The sequence below is a fragment of the Cucurbitaria berberidis genome (genome assembly GCF_010015615.1).
Source record: "Cucurbitaria berberidis CBS 394.84 unplaced genomic scaffold K460scaffold_1, whole genome shotgun sequence".
In the NCBI taxonomy this organism is placed as follows: Eukaryota; Fungi; Ascomycota; class Dothideomycetes; order Pleosporales; family Cucurbitariaceae; genus Cucurbitaria; species Cucurbitaria berberidis.
Window position 1 is genome coordinate 2,530,725 of NW_024468935.1, and position 20,364 is coordinate 2,551,088.

A 20,364-nucleotide genomic window follows, 5' to 3' on the forward strand; every position below is an offset into this window, starting at 1 on the left:
TACACAGCTGTGATTCGCGAGTGGCCCCGATGAGCAAAGAGGCCTAGGAGCTATTGTGTGGATGGAGGCCAAGCTTTTTAAGGTGGAACTAAAGCAGCAAAGTGGGGGCGGGCGTTGTCCTTCACGACAGAGCCAACCCAGGCGCTCAGCAACGAACACTATCACACCTGTTTGCGCGATAAAGGCTCTCCTAGATAAACAGATATACATGCACTGTTAGAATTGCTATCGAAGCATCGTCTGCCCAGCTAAACTATCGAGTCTTAGGGCTCTCCGGGCGAGCAGCCCACTCGCCCTAAACCCCAATTGCGGCACAGCTCCAACGTGTGACTAACACAGCGCTCACGGACCAGAGTGCATATGGCTGCCTAGAATAGCTGCAGCGACAGGTTGTATCATGGCGAGCTAGTCTTAACGTATATTTAAAGAGCCGCACACTAGTGTGCTCTTCAAGAAACCTAACTGTCTAGTACTTCGACTAGCTTAGCCGTAATGTCTTTAGTCGGTAGTCTCCTCTTCTGCACCACCTGTGGGAGTCTGTTGGATAGGGAGCCTTCCACCACTAAACTCATCTCGTGCCAACTGTGCGGAGAGTCAAACAAAAGTATAGTTTACACACTTTGTCTCCCACCATAGACCTCTAACCGTATGTGTAGACAGCTGGCCTATTTCGATTCAAACAACCTCCAAGCCGGACGCATTTCCTTCCTCTCTTCAGCAAAAGCGAAGCGAGATTCAGACGATAAATGAGGACGATGTACAGACATGGGGTGAGACTCCTCAAGCTTGCCCGTCTTGCAGTAATCCTGTGATGCTGTTCACGAATCTTCAATTGCGTGGAGCCGACGAAGGAACTACGGTCTTTTATCGTTGTCCTAAATGCAATCACAGGTAAAGTAGCCCATAATTTATCGGATTCAGTCTTTCTAATGCTTTGAAGTTCCAAAATGGACAATTAATGCGACGAAGTTACTTGGCAACGACTTTCTTCAGGCGGCAGGGTATCTTCTGTTGGAGTAAGTGAATGTCCGAATATTCGCGGTGGAATCCAGACAGAGGCGCCAGTAGACTTGACGGCATTAAAATCACATCAGCGAAGCTCCTGAAGGATTGATCTGAATGTTGAATGTTACAACTGCCAACGATAGCAGCATGTAGTAATTTGGACGTACTTAGTACGCCTGACACTTGAACAACAATCCATCACAATGCCTATTACCACTTTGTCTTTTCCTGAATGAAGAGTTCAAAGGCGTCTACACCCTGGTTGAGCTGTCTTGTCTCCTCCTGAAGGTGCCTAATATCTGTTTCCCACATAACAGATGAATCTCATAGTTGCCTTCTGCTTCGCATATGTTCTAAACCAATGTAAAGTCTTCAATCACGGTCCTGGGGCTTAGTCGTACTAAAACCGGTTGGGGTCGTGGCTAAGTGAGGCGAAGCCATCTATTATTTAGCTATTGGTACTAGTTGCATCTATATAAACGCCAGGCGGGATAAATGTTACGCGTTGGAGTAGGCCCGAACCTCATCCAGACATGTGGTTGATTGCACGTCTTGCTCTTCTTTTCCGATTGCATATCCTCCCTTACATGGGATCGCCTGTCAATCTTTCCCTTATACTATAGTACACCCGCATTAGTGCCATCATTCTTGTACTCTCAATTCATTCGAATTAGTGTATCGCGGTCTGAGAGCTCTCCGGCTTTGGCGATCACGGCCGGTAGGCTTGTTTTGGTTAATAAAGCTCGGTTATAGTTCTTCCTCTCCGCAGCAACCAATTCTTCAATACCGTCGTACTTTTCCACCACCTCCTTCGCTTCGGGACTTAAGCTTAAGCCGTACCAAGCTACTATCACCCCATCTTCCTTGTACTGAAATATCCTAGAACCGCTTTCCGTCTGAGATTGGAGGAACTCTTCCGTCATCTCGGTGTTTGTTACATTTTTTGCGAAAGCACTATGATGAGGGAAATTGCGGACAGCTAGCTTTCTGTGTTCTACAGTATCCGATTGACTTTCCGTCAAGTCTTGCTGAGTAACATGGCTCACTCCTTTGAGATCGGCAATCACTTGTATCGGATCGCTCTCGTCTTTCGCTGTGCTAGTACAAGAGTCTATCACACGGTCTTGTTTGACCGTAACAACGTTTTGATTACCGCATATGGTCTGCAGTTGACCTTCAGTCTCTGTGGTCTGATTGGTGTTGGTGGACTCTGTGGGGTAGACGGAGTAACGAACACCAGTAACACCCCTATGTCATACGTTAGAGAAGTGGTGCGAAATGAGCACTGAATCAACCAATTGAGTGTAGAGCAGCAAGATATACATGAGGAGCAACATTATGTCTGGTAGGGGTTAGGGTAGCCTTAAAAGAAAATTGGATAGCTGCCGATGTTGAAGAGTAATTTGAGCTGCTACATTGTTTTTATGCTTATCCGGGATCAGACTCACCGCGGCGCGCTTCCAGGTAATGAACCAAACTGCAACAGACAAAAAATGGCACACCCGATATGGAAACCGGGACTCACACCTGCTCGTGAAGCCAAATGTGTCACTGTGATTTTCCTGGTACAGCAAACGGTAGCACATAGCACGTGCAATCAGAAACAGAATGGCCTTGTTGCGGTGCAGACTGCACTGGGTGAGGGAAATGAGTGTTGACAACATCTTCACAATGAGCAAGAAAATGCCCCGGCCAGGGTATTGCTCTTGTTTCTCTCAATCTCTCAGTTCGCGAGTGGTGGTAGCTGATGGATGGAACATGATAGGTCAAAGCCGTCCGAATGGGGGTAGAGCCGACAACCATAATCCACCTATTCTCTTTCACAATGTCGCGAAGTCATCTGGACCAAGGAGAGAAGGAGATTGTTTAAAGCTCGCCAGAGCTCTCGGTCAAATCGTATGGGCGGTGTTGCAACCTGAACCACGGAACTGAACACTGGAAGTGATCTACCGGGAAGGACCAAGGATCAGGAGCATCAACGGCGAATGTCGTTATCTGCAGCCATAGCTTGAAAAATAATCTGATGACGATGACAAAAATGCACACCTACTCATTGGTTGCGCTCGCCATAGCTGCGCTCAATATAGTAGCCGGAGTCCGAAAGTCTGTGCGTAGTCGAAGAATGGAATGAAACGCTGTTATCATGCAGCGAGTTAGGCAATGTTGCATTTTGTGGTTGAAGTGGTAGGTCAAGTTGAAAGAGCGGGGCGAAGTTGGAGCATGACGTAGGTGCATACTGCGCCGCAATACTTCAGCGGCGTCGATAGCGTGCTTGGGACTTTACACTCGAATTTCGAGCTTACTTTACGCCACTATTATTGCACCTGTACAACTGCATATTAGTGCCAGCTCGTCTGTTGGGTTTACGCTTGGTATACAGTGAGTAGTTAAGTACCCAGGGCTTGAACAACAGTTCCAAAGCCACCACCAATACATATCAGGCCTTAAATTCCTCTTGAAGTTCTATCTTGCACTTGCTGTTCGATCAGTTGCCACCCGGTACCTAGTCTCAATCCCTGACTAGCACCACTTCACTTCTTCCACTTCTAGTACCCTCAACTAAAAACACGTAGTACTCCAGTTCCAACCCACCGAGGGTATTTTCGTCACACCCCATCCTCATAGCATAGTAGAACTGCACCTGAGGCCAAGTCTAATTACATGGACAGTGTTCAGAATTTAAAGTTCTGTATGGTCTTGGAAAGTAATAGTGCTTCTTAAAGTTCTCAAAGTATCCTCAATGTACGCGTTCAATTTCTTCCGCCTAAAGTAGTTTATAGCTCTTAACTATAGTTTCTTAACCTGCCTATTTTAATAAAAATAATGCTTTAGTTACTTAATTTCTGCTCCTGCATTTAATTAAATACTAGACTTTTACTATTATTTTAATGCTTATAGCCTATACAGCCTACCTAGCCGTTTATTTATTATTTTTTAGAATTATTTAAAAAAAGCTAAGTAGTCTAAATTAGTAATAGTAAAAATAAAAATAAATATTTTTTATATAAAAAGTTAAAATTGCTAAATTTTAGTATTTTTAATATTTTTAACTATTAGAGTATTTTTTAGTATATAAACTATTAGTAAATAGTTATAAAAAAATAAAAGTTTTTTACTAAGTATTAGTTTTTAGTAAAAAAAAGCATTTTGTATAAAAGCTACTATTTTTTTTATTTTTTTAAACTGCAGAATTTTGCTTTTATAAATACTATTATTTAAAAGCCTATTATAAGTTAGCTAAAAGAAATTTAATAAGTTAATATTTTAGTAAGTAGTAAAAAAAAAAAAAATCTATTTTATTATTATATAAAAGTATAATAGATAAAAAATAAAAGCTATAAAGCAGAGCAGTTTTATATATATTTTAAAAGTAAATAACTTTTTATATAATTATAATTTATATTAGACTTATTAGTAGTTATTAAAAGTAAAAAATTAATATTTAGTACTATAAAAGAATAATAATAAAATTTAAAACTATAGTTAGTAACTATTTTAAAATTTATTTTAAAAAAATTAATATAATTATAAATATTTTTGTACTTAAAGTACTTTTATAAAACTAGCAATAGCTTAACTAGGGCGTAGGCGCTTTGAAAATCTTCTTAAGAAAGTGATAGTGCTGGGGCTCACATCTCGCGTGCTTACCTTGAGGTCTACTATTCTGTATCGATATTGACCACCCACAAAGATGTCGGCCCCAACGTTCACACGAGCTGCTGCACTTACGCGAGTCTTGGGTCAGTCAGGTCGTCGCTATCTCGTTGAAAGAGTCCTTCAAGATAAACCTGGGAACCAAGGACGTGTTTATCTTGCGACGTCAGTGTATTATAAACCTAGACCGCATCAATTACTAACATTTCAATACTAGATCTGGGGACGAGAAATACGTCTTAAAAAGTGTCGCGCCACATGACTTCAAATACTTCAAGGATATGTTTGACGACCTTCGAATCTCACCCTACGTACGAGTCTCCCACGATGCTATCCCTGATAAATCTATTTTCGCATATAGATACCTTCGGGACCACCTTCTATCTTTTGTCCAAAAGGAAATCCCACTTTCTATAATAAAACGAATTCTCTGGGATACCCTTCGTGGGATTTCCGCTCTACATGATAAAGGGATTGTCCATACCGATATCAAGGCGAACAACATCTTGATAGAGTGGAAGGAGCGTGGTGGCCAGATAACAGTCGAGCAGGTGCAGGTTGCTGATATTGAAGATGCGGCCTACGTACTAGAGAATTGTTTTATCAAGGGAAGACAGGTGGGGAACTGGATGTGGCGAAGTCCAGAGGCGCACGCATCCGCTTAAGTGCACACACCATCGGACATGTTCTCATTTGGTCTTGTGGTAAGTCCTGCTCTACTCCTAGACGATTTCTTGACCTAAGAAGCGAACTTGCAGTGTATCTATGCCATCACAAAGCGAGTGATACTCGCAGTAGACGAAGAAAAGGTTTCAGAAGAAATCGAAATCTTGGACATTGTTCTCGAACGCCAACTTTCTTATTTCTCCGATCTAGAGGGTATAGCCGGCCTCATTCGGTACCTTGGGGGCAGTCCTTGGGCTCAATTCATCGCTTTGGTAGCTGCAGACTTCAATGCAGACAATCCGAGGCGACCGTTTGGACTGTGGCAGGACATCGACCCAGATTTTAAGGATCTTGTCGTACGAATTATGAATGTGGACCCCACTCGACGACTCACAGCCAGCGAGGCACTGGCACATACATGGTTCGCAGACGTTCCGTGATGCATCTCGACAGGGCACGAGTGTCGGACTTTGTTATCATTCGTATTGAGGTTGTGGCTATAGGCATGTCTGATCTTAGTGTCGCGCGACAGTTACCAAGGACACAATAGAAACCTTAGGAAAGGCTACACCTGGGGGACAGACGGCTGCTCAGGAAGACAATTGGATGTTTTAGAGAGTTCGGAAGTCGCACTCGCCACAAACGCATGATTATGTATGCTGGAATAAGTTAGATTGAGCTTGGCTCCTAGTGCGGGAATACCACCTATGATTTAATTAAAGCAACCAGCCCCTAAGTATGCCTAACCGCTATAATTTCTCTCGAGTATACTGCGATCCGTTCGTTTGAACAACTGATCCTGAAAGTTGGAAAAAGCGTTGGAGCTATGGCTTATCCATCTCTACTCTAAGTTTCCCACGGCTATAGCCAACATCCTTGATGGTTCCACTTGTACCCATAAGTGGATTGGTAGCGTCTCAAAACGCTTCGGTAGCCCGAGCAGAACCTGTTGCACGCTAGCGGACCCACAACCAATACGGAGAGGCTGGTGTCCCGGCGCTTACAGCAGGATGTGATTAGACACATGCATGTGTCTCTCCACATCGTCGATTGAGTGCACAAGCGCTTCTGTGATTAGGCTAGCTACAACAAGTAGTGTTCTTGCCCACTTTCCAGAGGAGTTTTGTCATACTTCGTGTTAAATACCTAGCCTCCCGCCTCATCCGTCTCCGCCCGGATTAAATCCCAATGAAATTGTACTTCAAGCCTCGCCTACTATTCTCCTACGCCTCATTGCCCAAACGTGGTCTGCACGTACACCAAATGAAAATTATGGCGCAGTGATGCTGCTCTCCGATACCGTATTCCCATTTGTACTGCCCCATGGCCACACTATGTAAAACGACACATGCACAGCATCATTCCATATCGAAAGCCTTCAATTTGAAGCTAAGAACTATCAAAATACTCGAATTTATCTACCGCAAGGTATAATTCGTTAGAATGTTCTGTCGAAGTTGCACCGCTTCGATCCAAGCTGCTTTCGATAGCTTAAATCGCGCACGTTCTGGGAACCAAGATTGTCAATCTGAAACCATATTCCATGAATCTCAGCCGTCAGATCTATATGGGGAAGGCTGTTGGATCTGTCAGCAAATGCGGACATTATCGTTGGAACACGAGATCGACTACCAAATTAGCAACTCCACAGAGCACAGGAGTCGCTTGACAGTGGGTTCCGAATTCCGAAACAATGTGCAGAAGGTTAGAAAATCGAGGGTTGAACTATACATGTTCAGCCAGGAAAACTACCTCATCCTTACAATGATGGTAACTGAAGACCCCCAGTTGGAACTTCATGGCCCCCTTCTATTGGACTTCAATCTCTCACAAGCATCAAACTATGCAGCAGTTTCAGGAACTGCTTTGAAACCGTATTTCACGAGCAGAACTACTTCAGCGATGGCAAATTCTAGATTGTGGGGTCAGTGGATCCATACCTGTTCAGAGTCTCACAGAAGGTGCCGTGATTTGGACCAGAGGTTACGACCATTTTTGCCTGATAGACTGATCGAAATATTCACTCAAGATAATGGAGCCTCTTTCACTTGGAAACTTGTTTTCCGTGCCGACTTTGGCAACGTCAGATACCTTACTCTCAGCCACTGCTGGGGTTCATCTACGCACACAAGCCTAACAAGTAGGAATATCTCTGCTTATTCAAAGCTCAGCACTTATTCTAGACTCCCAAAATCCTTCCAGCATGCATTTCACATAACCTTCTCGTTGGGGTTTCAATTTATTTGGATCGATTCGCTATGTATTGTTCAAGACGACCTAAAGGATTGGAAATCTCAAGCCTCGATGATGGGATCGGTCTATAAGCATGCTTCTTGCAATATCGCGGCAACGTGGGCAGCAGATGGAAATGATGGCTGCTTTGCAAAAAGAGAATCCAGGATACTCCCACTGGATCTCGGATACGGCCAATCGACAGAATACCAGGTAGATATGCCAAATCTCTACTACGATGATCTTATGGCAGCTCCTTTAAACACACGTGGATGGGTCACCCAGGAGCGCTTCCTAGCAAGAAAACAGCTCAGTTTTGCCAAAAGCCAGATATATTGGGAATGCCGAGAACTTGTTGCTTCTGAACAATATCCCGCAGGTATCCCACAGAGTTTGATGGACTCCTCTGGACCCAACCAAGCGGCTCCACTTACCGGAAAACCAACCTTAGATGTTACGACTGATCTGGAACGTCGTGTCGCCTGGGCTGCGCTGGTGGACTTTTACTCGAATTGCCACTTTTCTAGAGTGTCCGACAAAATGATTGCCCTTGCTGGCTTAGCAGAAGAGATGAGGAATATAACGGCGGACATATATCTTGCAGGGCTCTGGAAGAGAGATCTTCAAAGTCAGTTGTGCTGGTCGACAGATTTCGATATGCGGAGGAGAGAAAATCGGTCTACAGTACCGACCTACCTGGCGCCTACCTGGTCTTGGGCAAATGTGGATGGACCGGTGATCAGTGATCACAGGTACAGTCATACCAACACTCAATATGCATCTTTGGCTGAGGTCTTGGACGCGTCCGTTAGCTCAGAACACATATCAGGGCTACACAGCTTTGTTTCATCGAGATTGGTTCTGCGAGGGATTGCAGGGTGGGCTCGGGTTATGAGGACAGATATATATTCTGACGATTTTTATGACGATGAATGGATAATTCAATCGACTGGTTTCGACGACAGTTCTGAAGCTTTATTAACCGCGGGTATCCATGTAGGGATTCATTGGGACAAGAATATGTCTGGATCCGAGATAGATCCGGGAAGATGGCCAGTTTTCCTTGAAGAACGAAACTCCAATTTCCTCTTTATGTTTGTGTATATTAATATCGAGAGTTCAGACATCGTTGGTTTGCTATTAAGAAGGCTGCCTGAAACAGCAGATGAGGTTACATATGTCAGAATGGGCATCTTTTCTGACTGGCTTGATGGCAGCCTTTCTAGTTCACTTCTTTCACGACTTGGATTTCCGTCTGGAGAGTCTATTGTTGAAGATATAGATCTTGATAATGCTAGCTTGGCGGGCCTAGTTCACACTATCAATGTTATTTAGTGCGGTAGGAGCGAGTACGGAAACAAGTATAACGAAACAGCTACGGGTTAGTACTGGCATCATGTTTTCAGCACATTTGAAATACTAGGTCATTATCCGCCGTGTAATGCTACGCGGCGGATCACTTTACGCAAATAAGCTAGTTATCCATTGAATCAACTCAATGCAAGCTGCAAATGCACAGCTCGCAATGCGCTGCAGTATATCCTTTTCAAAGTATAGCTTAATATAGTAGACTGGCATGGTCACATAGTTTTTATTGTATATAGTATCGTCGTATTATTATTGACTAACTGCCTGAGCAGTTTTAGTCTTCCTTCGAGCTAGTTATAGAATTCCACGGTCACTGTCTGCAAATTTGAAGAGAGCTCTCTGAGCTTTACACCTTTTTTTATTCTAGTCGATGAACACAGATTAAAGCTTCGCATGTTAACGTAACCTTCTTATTAACGTAAAAGATGATATGAATTTGGCGTGGCGTGCATGGGCCCTGTACACGAATCAGAAAAATGGAGAACTGCGTCACTCCGAGATTCAGCCTAAGGCACTCTACGCTAAGTCGCGTTCGGCTCCAATCATGGCCAAGATGTTCAATTAGGCCCCCAATGCTGATGGCTGAGTGCAAGGCTGAGCACGAGGTGGAGCTTGGTGACTCTTCCGTCTGACTGAGTTCCACATGGGTACTTAAGCAGATCAGACGGCAACTTTAACTTGACAGGCACGACACAGAGCACAGATTCCTACACAGACACTCTTGATAATACATATATCGATAGTTATGTCGTTCCCTTCAAATTTTAACCCATCGCAACCCAATCCGGCCCAAACCATTCAAAGCCCCACACATCAAAGCCTCACACTTCAAATCGACTTCGCATGGAGCAAATTCCGTAATCAGATTAGCGAAAAGAACGGCGATCATCTCACACCGCTATACATTCAGCATTTCCGCCCCACCCATCCACAGCTAAGATTTGAGTCTGCAACCGATAGCTCCCCTATTGCCTCTGGAACCATCCACAGCGTCTCTATCAGCGCAGACTGCAAGATCCGCGGCCATAAAATCGAACTCAAGCCGCTCAAGCGATGGAAAACACACTACAACTACCTTTCTAAAGCACTATCTTCTGGCTCAGGTCGTGTAGCCATCACATGGATCACAGATAGCACACACAAGACATGGAACTTTATTTGTCTAGACGCGAATCAATTGCCTATCGCCAAGTTTGCTGTCAATATCTGGGCGTTGAAACAGGTTGGCAATTTTTATTTCGAAAAGTCGAAGGAAGATATCAGCGAGGAGGTACGGGATGAGGTTGTGTTTATAGGGCTTACGCTATTTTATCTTATGGCGGTAAGGATGAACAGTCCACTGCATCTGCTTGGTGCTGCTTTTGCAAAGCCGGGGAAGGTTGAAGGACCTGATGAGACAACAGAGCACGCATATGAAATGGGTAAGGTGAAAAATGTGTAAGAAAAGGTGGTGGGTCAGGAATTATTTGACAGTGGGAAGTGGACTTAGATTTGTGGGCGAGCCACTCGAGATAGTGTTGTTTATAGTGTTCAGGTTGCTTGCGCGTCGCGATATTTTAAGCGTAAAATTTATTTGATCATGAGCTTCGTCGAGTCAATATACCCCTATTTCTTTTCAGGCTCTCAGACAAAACCTTGTACAAGAAAACAACTGCCCTAAAGGCCGATTGTCAAAAACTGCAGACGGGATACTTCCGATGATACCGATGCGCTCGAAGAAGTTCAGTGACCACGCTGAAAGTCCAAGTACCAACACCTTGCATCTTCGTTTGCCCACTCCAAACAACCGGCAGTAACACGTAATAATCCATCCCTGAGTTGGTAAAGTTTCCGCAGCTGGCAGAGGTTGTGTAGCTAGGGTTGTCTCGCTATGGCGGAATTTTCCTTGATATCACCTGAAGTGCATGTCCGCAGTAATCTATATCCAATCCACGGACCCTTCATTGTCGCCAGGTTCATAGAAGGTCTAATATGCAGAATTATGGGGTGTTTGACGCATTCTGATCGCAGCTGGGACGAGTATGCACAAGTACAATCTACCAGCTCAGTATTCTAAGTAGCAGAAGTGAGCGAGAAGTGAGCGGAATGAGACGATTGGGTGGGCCGGAACATCGCCTTCAATCCCGGGCGAGCCTAGCGCTCTTGCAGTTCCCCTCATCTTAACCCGAGCTGGTCATGTGCATCTACATCGACATCGCTTTCAATGTTCTCCGCGAGAATGAAACCCTTCGTAATATAGAACATTATGAATGCTTCGCTCCCAAAAACAGCAGAAGCTTTACTTGACAGCAATTGCAGGATCGGGGCGACCCCGCCAAAAGCTACTTGAATCGCCAGGACAAGCACTTGACCCCATATGAATCTCTAAGTATCTTCGAATCTACTATAAACACTAGACACGCCTATAGTAAGAGGACGTAAAGTGTATAGATCGTTATAGCCTGCTCATTGAGCATCTATGAATCATGTCACTCTTGCATCAGATAAAAGAAATGCCATGCTCTCACAGCTAATCTATCCAGCGCAAGTGTAGTATCAGGCAGAGCGTATGTAGAAATATATCCGAGAAAAGATACTATGTACAGAAAGACGCACAACGAATTTCAACCTATTCGGATTTATCGGCGCCTTCAGAAACTGCGATGCCGAACGGTCTAGACCAGACGCTGCCCTCGCTATCTTTGATAGAGACAGTGAGGCGTTCGATGCCTGCATTCTTCGCCGTGTAGGTTGCAGTAGAACCAGAGACCGCAACAGAGCCGATTATCGCACCTGCAACTGTGAATGCAGGCTCCTTGAAGCCCGCAGCCAAAGCGCCGAGATCAATTTGAACAGACGCACCCGGCGCGGCGAACTTATGTGGCTCAGCCATGAAGTTGAGATAGCCTTCGAGAGGAGTGTATCCGTCTCCGCCAGTTGACCCGTCCCACCAGTCGGCGATGCCGTCGTTGTTGGCGTCCCAAGTTGCGGAACGAACTGCGGTAGGGAAATCTTCCAGTCCACCAACATCAGCAGGGTTATCAATGATACCCTTCTTCTTGCCTACGCTACCCGTATATGTTGTCGTCCCTTCAGCAGTCTCTTTCACAATACGCTTATCATGATCATCCTGCACAGGCTGGCTCACACCACTATCGCTGAGCACGATCTTATACGCTTCAGTTGCGGACTGTGTGGTAACGTAGCTCTCGAAGAAAGGTTTGTCGAAAAACTTTCTATAGTTGACACCTTCTACAGTGACATCGGCGTAGCAAGCAACGTTTCTAGTTTTACCGGTCCCGTCGCCAACGTATTGTTCGCTGTCTTGGTCAAATACGCCAGGCATCGCGTTACCAGCGCAGTAGTCTAAAAGCAGCGACAGAGTTAGCACCCGGGAATAAGGGACTAAAGCACGCAGCCATATATACCTCGAGATTACTTACATTGCTGAGTTCCTGGTAAGCCGTCTTCGTACTGGGCTCGCAGAGCCCAGGTGAGATTTGAGGCAGGACCTCGCTTGTACAGATTGGATACGAACTGGCCTTGGTGCGTACCACCGTCCGTCACTCGGTGTCCAAAGTTATAGACGACATTGTTGCGAATGTCTAGTTTGCCGGCGAAGTTTGCGTTGTCGTCAACCCCACCGGCCATACTCCAGCTTCGCCCCTCGGCGTGAGCAATTAGGTTGTGGTGAAATGATCCAACTTCTCCACCAATGGAGCCAGCGTAACCATGCGCAGTTCCGTTGGGGTAATTCTTATGGCCTGCAATGTTGAGTGGCTCGCTTATCATGTTGCGCTGAAACGTAATGTTGTTCGCATCACGGGAAGAGAAGGCTTCATCGATCGTCCATCCCATGCTGCAGTGATCGAATATGGCGTAGTTGGAGCCTTGCATGCCCATGCCATCAATCGTCTGCCCTGACACTGTACCTGGGCGTACGCGGATATGTCTGAAAATCACATCCGTGGCGCCGGTGAGACCAAGGGGAAATCCTTGAATGACGATACCCTTTCCTGGAGCCGTTTGACCGGCTAGGGTAATGTATTGGCCATTAACAGAGATCCGTGATTTGGTGGTGATGACGCCGCCGACATCGAAGACAATGGTACGAGGTCCAGAAGCCTTGGTCAAGGCGTAGCGAAGAGTACCCTCTGCCTCACTGTCTTCGAGAGATGTAACGTGAATCACTTTTCCGCCTCGTCCACCGCGCGCCAATCGCCCGTAACCTTCAGCTCCTGGAAAAGCTACTTGAGCACCGCGAAATATGAATACGCGGCCGATGTATGTTTTAGAGCCAACAACACCATCCACGCGCCAATAAAATGTATCATGAGCATTGACTCCATCAAGTGTGGTGCTGGTCTTGCTCAGCCCAGTAGCCACGCTTTGAAGCTCGGTGATCGAAGTGCCTAGAGGTAGCGTTATGGTCAGTAAAAATCTGATGAAGTATAGAACTTGGAAAACCTGGTGATCGCTAAATGGGATATACAGCGCTCTGATAAGGGAACATGACTCTACTTACCGAGATAGACGTTGTAGGTGGCACCTTCAGTCTTCGCAGCTCTCCAAGACGCAGTAATATCTGTGCTATTTCCCGTGACTTCAACTCTCTCATCACGATGGGCAGGACTTGGGAAGCTGATCTGATGCTCCAAATCCGGAGTGTCGATCTCGAATCCGTTCAAGAAAACTCGTCCATCGCCGGACTTGTCAGGTGTATACACTATCACGACGGCCTTGTCTGCAGTCGCCGTGAAGGTAATGTACGACGCGGTAGCCTCCCATATATTGTCTGCGCGTACAGTTTGCTTGACGCTCTTTGCTGCCTCTTTCCCATCAACTGTAACCGTTACAGAGGCTGTAGCGTTGATCTTGTCCCAAGCATTATGCCACGCCAGCAGTGAGTGCTCGCCAGCAGGAAGACCAGAAATGCTCAACGTGATCGCGGCACCTCCAATGGTACTGCTATTGTCGTTTCCTGTCGAGATTCCCTCGGCAATAACGCGCTCGCCCAACGAACTTATCATGCGCGTATACACAACCTTGTTATAATTGCCACTCAGCTTGCCACTAGCAGCGGAAAGTGTGAACGAAAGAGCGGTTCCATTACTGCCCTTCAGATTCGCAGAAGCAGCATTAGGCACAGTCCAGGTCACGAAGTCACTGTCGCTCAAATCGCGGATGCCAGCCGGGTTGAGGCGGACCCGAACAGGTGAATTTGGTATCGAAGGAGTCGTTTCGTTCGAGTTGGGTGTTGACTGGGCCGCCGCTGCCGTCAGCAAAATGCCGACCCAAAGGAATGGCTTCATAGCGTTGAAGCAAAGTAGGTAGGGCTAAGAATCGGATATACCAACGAAAGTGGTTTAAAAAAAAGTTAACGAGGCTGCGAAACAAAACAACCCGACAACTGGGGTTGGAGGAAACTATTGCGCCGAATCTTATTAAACGATGGATAATCCCAACATCTTACCCACCGGTCCTTCATCTTGGGCACACGTTTGATCGACATTAAGTAAAGACGCTGTCCTACCCACCACAACGCCTTTCCAGATCTGTTTGTGTAACTGTTTTTGGAGTGTATAGGAACATGGAAGCTCCTGTCTGGGTTAGAGCGCGGGCTGTGAAGGATCAGGATGGGCCTTGTGAGCGATTCAACGCTACAGGCGGTTAACGACTTCCGGCTTTGTCGCATTCGGTTGGTAGGGGTAGGAAACAAGGATCGTAGGAGTGAGTTGTAGCGTCGAGAGCTGACTGTTGCAGTGTGTTCGGGACGTCTGTTGATGGTCCGGTTGGGCCACAACGGGATGATTGCACGCGCTGCGAACTAGACCGCGGTTCATTGTTTACACCAGACCCGAGACAATATTGTCGGTCGATACCGCGCATTCTCTTACCGTCCAGCGTACCTTCGCCCGAAATCGAGAAATTAACATCGAGGTGAGGACTGTCGATCTCTATTTCGACGCGCTAAAGGAAAGATGCCGTGATGCAGAAGACTCTAGACTGCGTCTAAACTGCAGTCTAACGCGTTAGGGAAATTAAGGAGAAAACCGGGCATACACCAAAACGATGTCATTTTTAGCATGGTGGGAGCGCTGAGCGGAGTCAGCGGAAATATGAGCGGACTGACGCTGAGAAATGCATGCAAGCGGAAGCTTACACATCGTTGCGACGCTAAGCTTTTCTAGCGATAGTTCATGGCTGTCAACCAATGTGCTCCAACAACCCCTAGAGTAGAGATAAAAAGAGTAGAGAAGATACCTGAGCAGGAGAAAGGGCATTATAAAGCAGGAAGGCCAAAACTCGGGAAGCATGGGCATCATGAAGTATAAAGCTTCCAGGAGCGTACTGAGGAAGCTTCACCAACATCATCATATCCTGAAGACTTCCAATACTTCTACAATCTAAGAATCTCACAAAATCTCCACGTTTTCGTCCTATTACAAAGAGGCATCTCGAACATTATCTTCATTAGCAATGGCACCACCAAAGATCCTCATAACAGGAGCAACTGGCTACCTGTGACCTCTCCCATGCTACTTCTTATTTTGCAAACACTAACAAAAGTTCCAGTGGCGGAGGATTCCTCGCGGAGGTCCTTACCTCCAACAACTCTATCTTGCTGTCTGCCACTTACTCTGTCCTTCTTCGTTCCTCTTCTCAGGCCTCTCTCTTCACCAATCTCGACGTGACGCCACTCGTCCTCCAAAATACCGAGGACCTTACGGAACTGCGCCATATTGCTAGCAACTACGACATCATCGTTAATTTCGCATACAACGTTATGCCTGAGCATGCTAAGGCTCTGGTTCTCGGCTTAGGGGATAGGAAGCTTGCGAACCCAGATTTGCGAACGCCCGTCATCATTCAAGCCTCCTCTGGAACATCGAACTTCGCCGACAGGCCATTCAGCGCACCGGATCGATTCAAGAAGCTCGGTATCCCCCTTGAGTTTACCGACCTCGACTCCAACGCCCTTTACGAGATTGAGAAGCGCCTCGACGCCGAGGAACCGTATCCTCTGCGCACAACTGATCTCAACGTCATCGACACTGCGCTTGAGGTAGGGGTCAAGACACACGTCGTTATGCTTCCTACAGTGTATGGAACCGGGGCTGGGCCGGGAAATAAGATCTCGATCCAGATTCCGGTCTTCATCAAGTCGGTGTTGAAGCATGGATACTTGGCTGTTGCCGGTGAGGGCAACGGGGTGTGGGATCGTGTGCATATCCAAGACTTGGTCGCGCTGTTCAAGATCTTGATTTCCCGCATCCTTCAGGACGAAGATGTTCCGAGTGGGAAGGACGGTCTCCTATTCTCTGGGACGGTTCGCAACTCCTGGAACGAACTTGCGCATGCTATTATCAATGTGGGACTCAAGCTAGGCAAGATTCCTGCAGATACAGAGGTCAAGCACGTGGACTTGACAGAAGCGGAGAAGGCGTGGGGGCTGGACGGGTTTCCTGGTCTTGCAGAGTTGGCTTTTGCGAGTAATAGCCGCACATATGCGGAGAGGGCTACGCAGTGGGGTTGGGAAGCGAAAGTTCTTGACATGGAGAGCGATATTGAAGCCGATTGGCTTGCTGTAACAAAGGATGCGTAAACGGTGAGCCCATTATATGGGGTAGTCCAGTGGCTGAATGTACGAGCGGCTTCTTGTTGCCACTCAAGTCTGCGAGTATGGCAATTGAAGTCAGTCTAACTTTCCATTCGCAATAAATGTATACTTGCAAACCAACCACTCGTTCTTATACAGGCATGGTATTTGCAAATGCACTATCAAATGGACTCCGCACTACCCAAACGCCAAAACATGCCAAGAATTCCCATCCGTTGTACTATCATCTCGTCATCCCATCGTGCTCATGCCTGCGTTCGCTCTAGATCTTGTACACAATACCGCCCGAGTACATAATCTTATTCCGTTCACTCAGCGCCTCAAGCGCTTTCTCCGCTTCGTCCTCACCAAATGCTTCGCGTCCGGTACCGCCACCCAGTCGTGCGTTAACTGCAGCAACAAGTGGTTCGACATCGGCAGCATCGTTAGCAAATAGTGGGCCATCGATGAGTTGTCCAAGTGCTGTTTGGAAGACCTGCACGCGCGCAGGTGTGATACTCTGTGAGTCCTGCGATTCGGATTGTGTGGGCGGCAATTGTGATTCTGGACGTGACGACGCAGCACTGACTTGAGAAGACGAAGCGGCAGCACGAGAGGACTGTGTGCGGCCCGTTGTTCGTTGCGTCGTGCGCTGAGTTTTGGGTGTGACTTCGTAGAGATCCGCATTATCATCCTCGTCATCTTCCTCATGCTCAACAGCAGCTGGTGTTGGTGTTATACCAGTATGTTGACTGCGAGTTGAAGGACCGCCAGTGCGGCGAGTCTGTGTTGTTTCCTGCTCATCGCCATCCTCGTCGTCATCGCCAGAGGACTCCCCGTCAGTAGACATAGCATCTGGGTCGCGGACTGTCCGTCTCCGCTTGCGGCGGTCGTCTTCAACGACCTCCTTGAACAGAGCGAAGCGCAGAATTTGTTCTGCCACATCGGCGTCCTTCTGCTCCACACGCTTCGACAAACGAGCCTTAGCATGGGCGGTCGACAGACGAATGAGTGTTTCGAGGGTACGGGCTGTGATGGGCGAGGTGCGGCGGGTGCCAGCATCTAATTCGTCGTTTCGTAGCGCAGAGTAGGCAGCTACGATGTGGTCTGCCGCGCCCTTCGTAAGGATCGGCTTCTCCCGCTTAGCGTACTGTATGTATTTCTTGATGAAGGGGATGCTAAGAACTTCAGTCCTTCGTGATGCGCCTCTTCCGACTGTGATTGTCACGCCGGAGTGTAACATGGGATTAAATTTTTCATAGACCTCAGTCGGGCGGTTGGCGTCAGTATCGGTCTCAAGACCTACACCTAAAAGTTGGTCTCCTTCTTCTCGAACGGGTGCGCCTTCTTCGGTGCCGGGTTGGCGGTACCGGTGCATGCGAAGGACGTGCTCGGAAATCTGCCTGTCGCGCGCATCTTCAATGTCGTCCGTAACAACGAACAACAAGTCGAAACGCGAGAGAAGGGAATCGGGAAGTGCGATATTGCGGTGTGGGTCTTTGTGGATATCGTACTGGCCGAAGATAGGGTTGGCAGCAGCGATGACACTGCACCGAGCATTCAACGAGGTGTGGATACCAGCTTTGGCAATCGTGACGGTCTGCTGCTCCATAACTTCGTGGATAGCTACCCGATCGACATCAGACATCTTATCAAATTCGTCGATACACACAACACCGCGATCAGCGAGAACCATGGCACCAGCCTCGAGGCGTCGTTCGCCAGTCTCCTTGTCTGAGGTAACAGCTGCTGTAAGACCGACACCTGACGAACCACGACCAGTCGTAGCAATGGCGAGAGGAGCAGTATTCAGGACGAATCGGAGCAACTGCGACTTGGCTGTCGATGGGTCACCGACCATGAGGATATTAATGTCTCCTCTCAGATGGGTGCCATTGTCTAAATTCTTCTCTTGCCCTCCCAGAAGCAGTAACAGTATGGCCTTTTTGATGTAGTCATGGCCGTAGATGGAAGGCGCTAATGACTGCGAGAGCAACTCGAAGACTCGCTTGTTCTTCGCAATCTTGTTAATGTTACGGATATCGGTGTCGGTGATGCTGACCTGCGCAATACCGCCGCCAGACTTCGACGATAACAAGATGACGTTGTTCGCAAGGATCAGTGTCCGGAAGGTAGAGCTGCCTGTTCCGGCATTGCGATTACCGAGGGATCGATAGATGCCGACAAGTTGTATTCTGTCACCAGGCTTGACCTGATCTACAAGGTCGTCGTCCATAATAACATCGACAGAGCGCGGGAGCTGACCAGCGGGGGCGCGCTCTGGCATTTCCTGAATCGAGATAGTCTGGTGATCGCGGTAAATGCAGTAGCCGTACTCTGTAACTAACTAAATATAATCAGCATCCTGTAGTATATGCTACGCTTGTTGCACTCACTGCATTGCCCTCACCATCATCTGTGGGGTACACGCTCGTGCTCGCCGCGCCTGTAGTCATAGTCTGATCCCTATACTCCCTGTAATGAAACTTCTGCTTATTCTCGTTGTAATGCACACTCTTGACCACCTTCGGCCGTACAAGCGATGTCTTAGTGACAATGCCCTCTAGCGACACCATATGGTTGAGCTGGTTTGAGCTCAGCGTTCGGGGATTGACAGAGAACTCGCCGAAGCTGCCAATGTATGCGCAGTAATACACCACATCCTCGCTAGTCTCGGACTTTGGGCGGTCTGTGAAAGTGCGTACGACGTCCTTAAGGGCGCGATCGAAGGCTTCTACGAATTCGAAGGGCTGGTTCAGGAGACCATCGGCGAGCTCGCGGTTGTGTGATCGGATCTCGTCTATGCTGACCTGAAAAGAATTAGTAGAGGTGTGTAATAAGACTGAGTTTGGACGTACTCTGAGTCTCCGCATGCCTCGGTTCAGCATCACCAAAATGTCAGGGCGGTAGCTGAGCAGTCAGTATGCGCTTGTGGGGTAAGTTATTGTCGCATACCTGCGTCGAGAGACATCATCTGTACTACCATCAGTTCGTAGTCCTTCGCAAGATAGTTCCGATCATACCTGGGTCGAGGAACTCGAGTGCAAGTCGTACGCGCCTGCGCACCTCTTCATCCCTTATCACCTCAGCCATGTTGTAGAGTATGCGTTGGTGCCGGTGTTGTTGAACTCAGGCTTATACACGACAATGGAATTCAAGGAGCTTAGTACAAAAAGCAGGCTATCTGAAGTGAATAGTCGCTGTGTTGTAGAAGTTGCTGCGGAGTTGAGGGGCAGATTCAGGGCTGGCAAGCGCAATCGCGTAAATTCCAAGGTTGTGCAGCAGCGCGTTCTACGCTAATCTCCTTCGGTCTCACGCGTCCTTCGATCAATTACATCTCTTCTTCAGGCCTAGCAGCATTGCTGTGACTTCAACCTACCTAGGCACCTATCTTTAGTCTAGGGCCAGTTTTTCCAATTGCCCAGGTGGTTTTATCAAATCACATTTATCTCGTCATATCCATGTCGAACGTCCTTTTAACTCGAGCATTCCAGGGAGCGTCTGGCGTCCTAGCAGTACCAGAGCTATATAGTTATAACTTCCGCTTCTTCGCATCGATACACTGCCGCTTCGCAGTTGGCAAATGTCGCAGTATGCGGCGAGTTTTGCAACACGGCTTTAGCCGGCATTTACCTTCATGTCCAGTAACGTCACCTTCTTGGCGCATCGGAGAGCAGCAGTTTACTACCAACACGTGCAATTTGTCACCAAGGGTCCTCTAACAAGCCACACAACTTGCTAATGTCAACGTCAGAAAGATCTCTACCCACACTGCGAACCCCTTGTTCTCCACTTCGATACTTCCTGGCTTTTCCCTGATGGCTCTTATCTCCATTTTGACGCTAAGTCCGTTACGTCCT

At 47.3% G+C, this 20,364-nt stretch overlaps 9 protein-coding genes across 9 annotated transcripts; 6 read left to right on the forward strand and 3 right to left on the reverse strand.

Moving 5' to 3' along the window:
• Positions 1-463: 463 nt before the first annotated feature.
• K460DRAFT_301643 (uncharacterized protein) lies at positions 464-1,223 on the forward strand. The gene is made up of 3 exons (XM_040929877.1): positions 464-604; positions 657-891; positions 941-1,223. Exons 1-3 carry the CDS (start codon positions 493-495, stop codon positions 957-959), a joined length of 366 nt encoding a protein of 121 aa, XP_040793078.1. The 5' UTR covers positions 464-492; the 3' UTR covers positions 960-1,223.
• A 438-nt stretch (positions 1,224-1,661) lies between these two features.
• Positions 1,662-2,342, reverse strand: K460DRAFT_350568 (uncharacterized protein; the record flags this gene model as incomplete). Its single annotated transcript, XM_040931510.1, has 2 exons — positions 1,662-2,253; positions 2,329-2,342. The coding sequence occupies 2 exons, from the start codon at positions 2,340-2,342 to the stop codon at positions 1,662-1,664; spliced, it is 606 nt and encodes a 201-aa protein (XP_040793079.1).
• Positions 2,343-4,696: 2,354 nt separating this feature from the next.
• K460DRAFT_382201 (kinase-like protein) lies at positions 4,697-5,765 on the forward strand (the record flags this gene model as incomplete). Its single annotated transcript, XM_040935399.1, has 3 exons — positions 4,697-4,824; positions 4,877-5,276; positions 5,418-5,765. 3 exons carry the CDS (start codon positions 4,697-4,699, stop codon positions 5,763-5,765), a joined length of 876 nt encoding a protein of 291 aa, XP_040793080.1.
• A 730-nt stretch (positions 5,766-6,495) lies between these two features.
• On the forward strand, positions 6,496-9,133 carry K460DRAFT_361293 (HET-domain-containing protein). The gene has a single exon (XM_040932428.1). It carries the CDS (start codon positions 6,769-6,771, stop codon positions 8,890-8,892), a length of 2,124 nt encoding a protein of 707 aa, XP_040793081.1. The 5' UTR covers positions 6,496-6,768; the 3' UTR covers positions 8,893-9,133.
• Positions 9,134-9,616: 483 nt separating this feature from the next.
• Positions 9,617-10,533, forward strand: K460DRAFT_361295 (uncharacterized protein). Its single transcript, XM_040932429.1, has one exon. It carries the CDS (start codon positions 9,671-9,673, stop codon positions 10,364-10,366), a length of 696 nt encoding a protein of 231 aa, XP_040793082.1. The 5' UTR covers positions 9,617-9,670; the 3' UTR covers positions 10,367-10,533.
• Positions 10,534-11,533: 1,000 nt separating this feature from the next.
• On the reverse strand, positions 11,534-14,216 carry K460DRAFT_272515 (polysaccharide lyase family 1 protein; the record flags this gene model as incomplete). The annotated part of the gene is made up of 3 exons (XM_040927805.1): positions 11,534-12,270; positions 12,348-13,316; positions 13,430-14,216. The coding sequence occupies 3 exons, from the start codon at positions 14,214-14,216 to the stop codon at positions 11,534-11,536; spliced, it is 2,493 nt and encodes an 830-aa protein (XP_040793083.1).
• Positions 14,217-15,228: 1,012 nt separating this feature from the next.
• K460DRAFT_382204 (NAD dependent epimerase/dehydratase family protein) lies at positions 15,229-16,510 on the forward strand (the record flags this gene model as incomplete). Its single annotated transcript, XM_040935400.1, has 3 exons — positions 15,229-15,252; positions 15,400-15,428; positions 15,481-16,510. The coding sequence occupies 3 exons, from the start codon at positions 15,229-15,231 to the stop codon at positions 16,508-16,510; spliced, it is 1,083 nt and encodes a 360-aa protein (XP_040793084.1).
• Positions 16,511-16,536: 26 nt separating this feature from the next.
• On the reverse strand, positions 16,537-19,738 carry K460DRAFT_327481 (DNA replication licensing factor MCM3). The gene is made up of 5 exons (XM_040930672.1): positions 19,528-19,738; positions 19,460-19,478; positions 19,363-19,414; positions 18,901-19,314; positions 16,537-18,851 (listed from the first exon to the last, which is right to left on the reverse strand). Exons 1-5 carry the CDS (start codon positions 19,595-19,597, stop codon positions 16,788-16,790), a joined length of 2,619 nt encoding a protein of 872 aa, XP_040793085.1. The 5' UTR covers positions 19,598-19,738; the 3' UTR covers positions 16,537-16,787.
• A 173-nt stretch (positions 19,739-19,911) lies between these two features.
• Positions 19,912-20,363, forward strand: K460DRAFT_17177 (uncharacterized protein). The gene has a single exon (XM_040926968.1). The coding sequence runs from the start codon at positions 19,966-19,968 to the stop codon at positions 20,224-20,226; it is 261 nt and encodes an 86-aa protein (XP_040793086.1). The 5' UTR covers positions 19,912-19,965; the 3' UTR covers positions 20,227-20,363.
• Position 20,364: the final 1 nt, after the last annotated feature.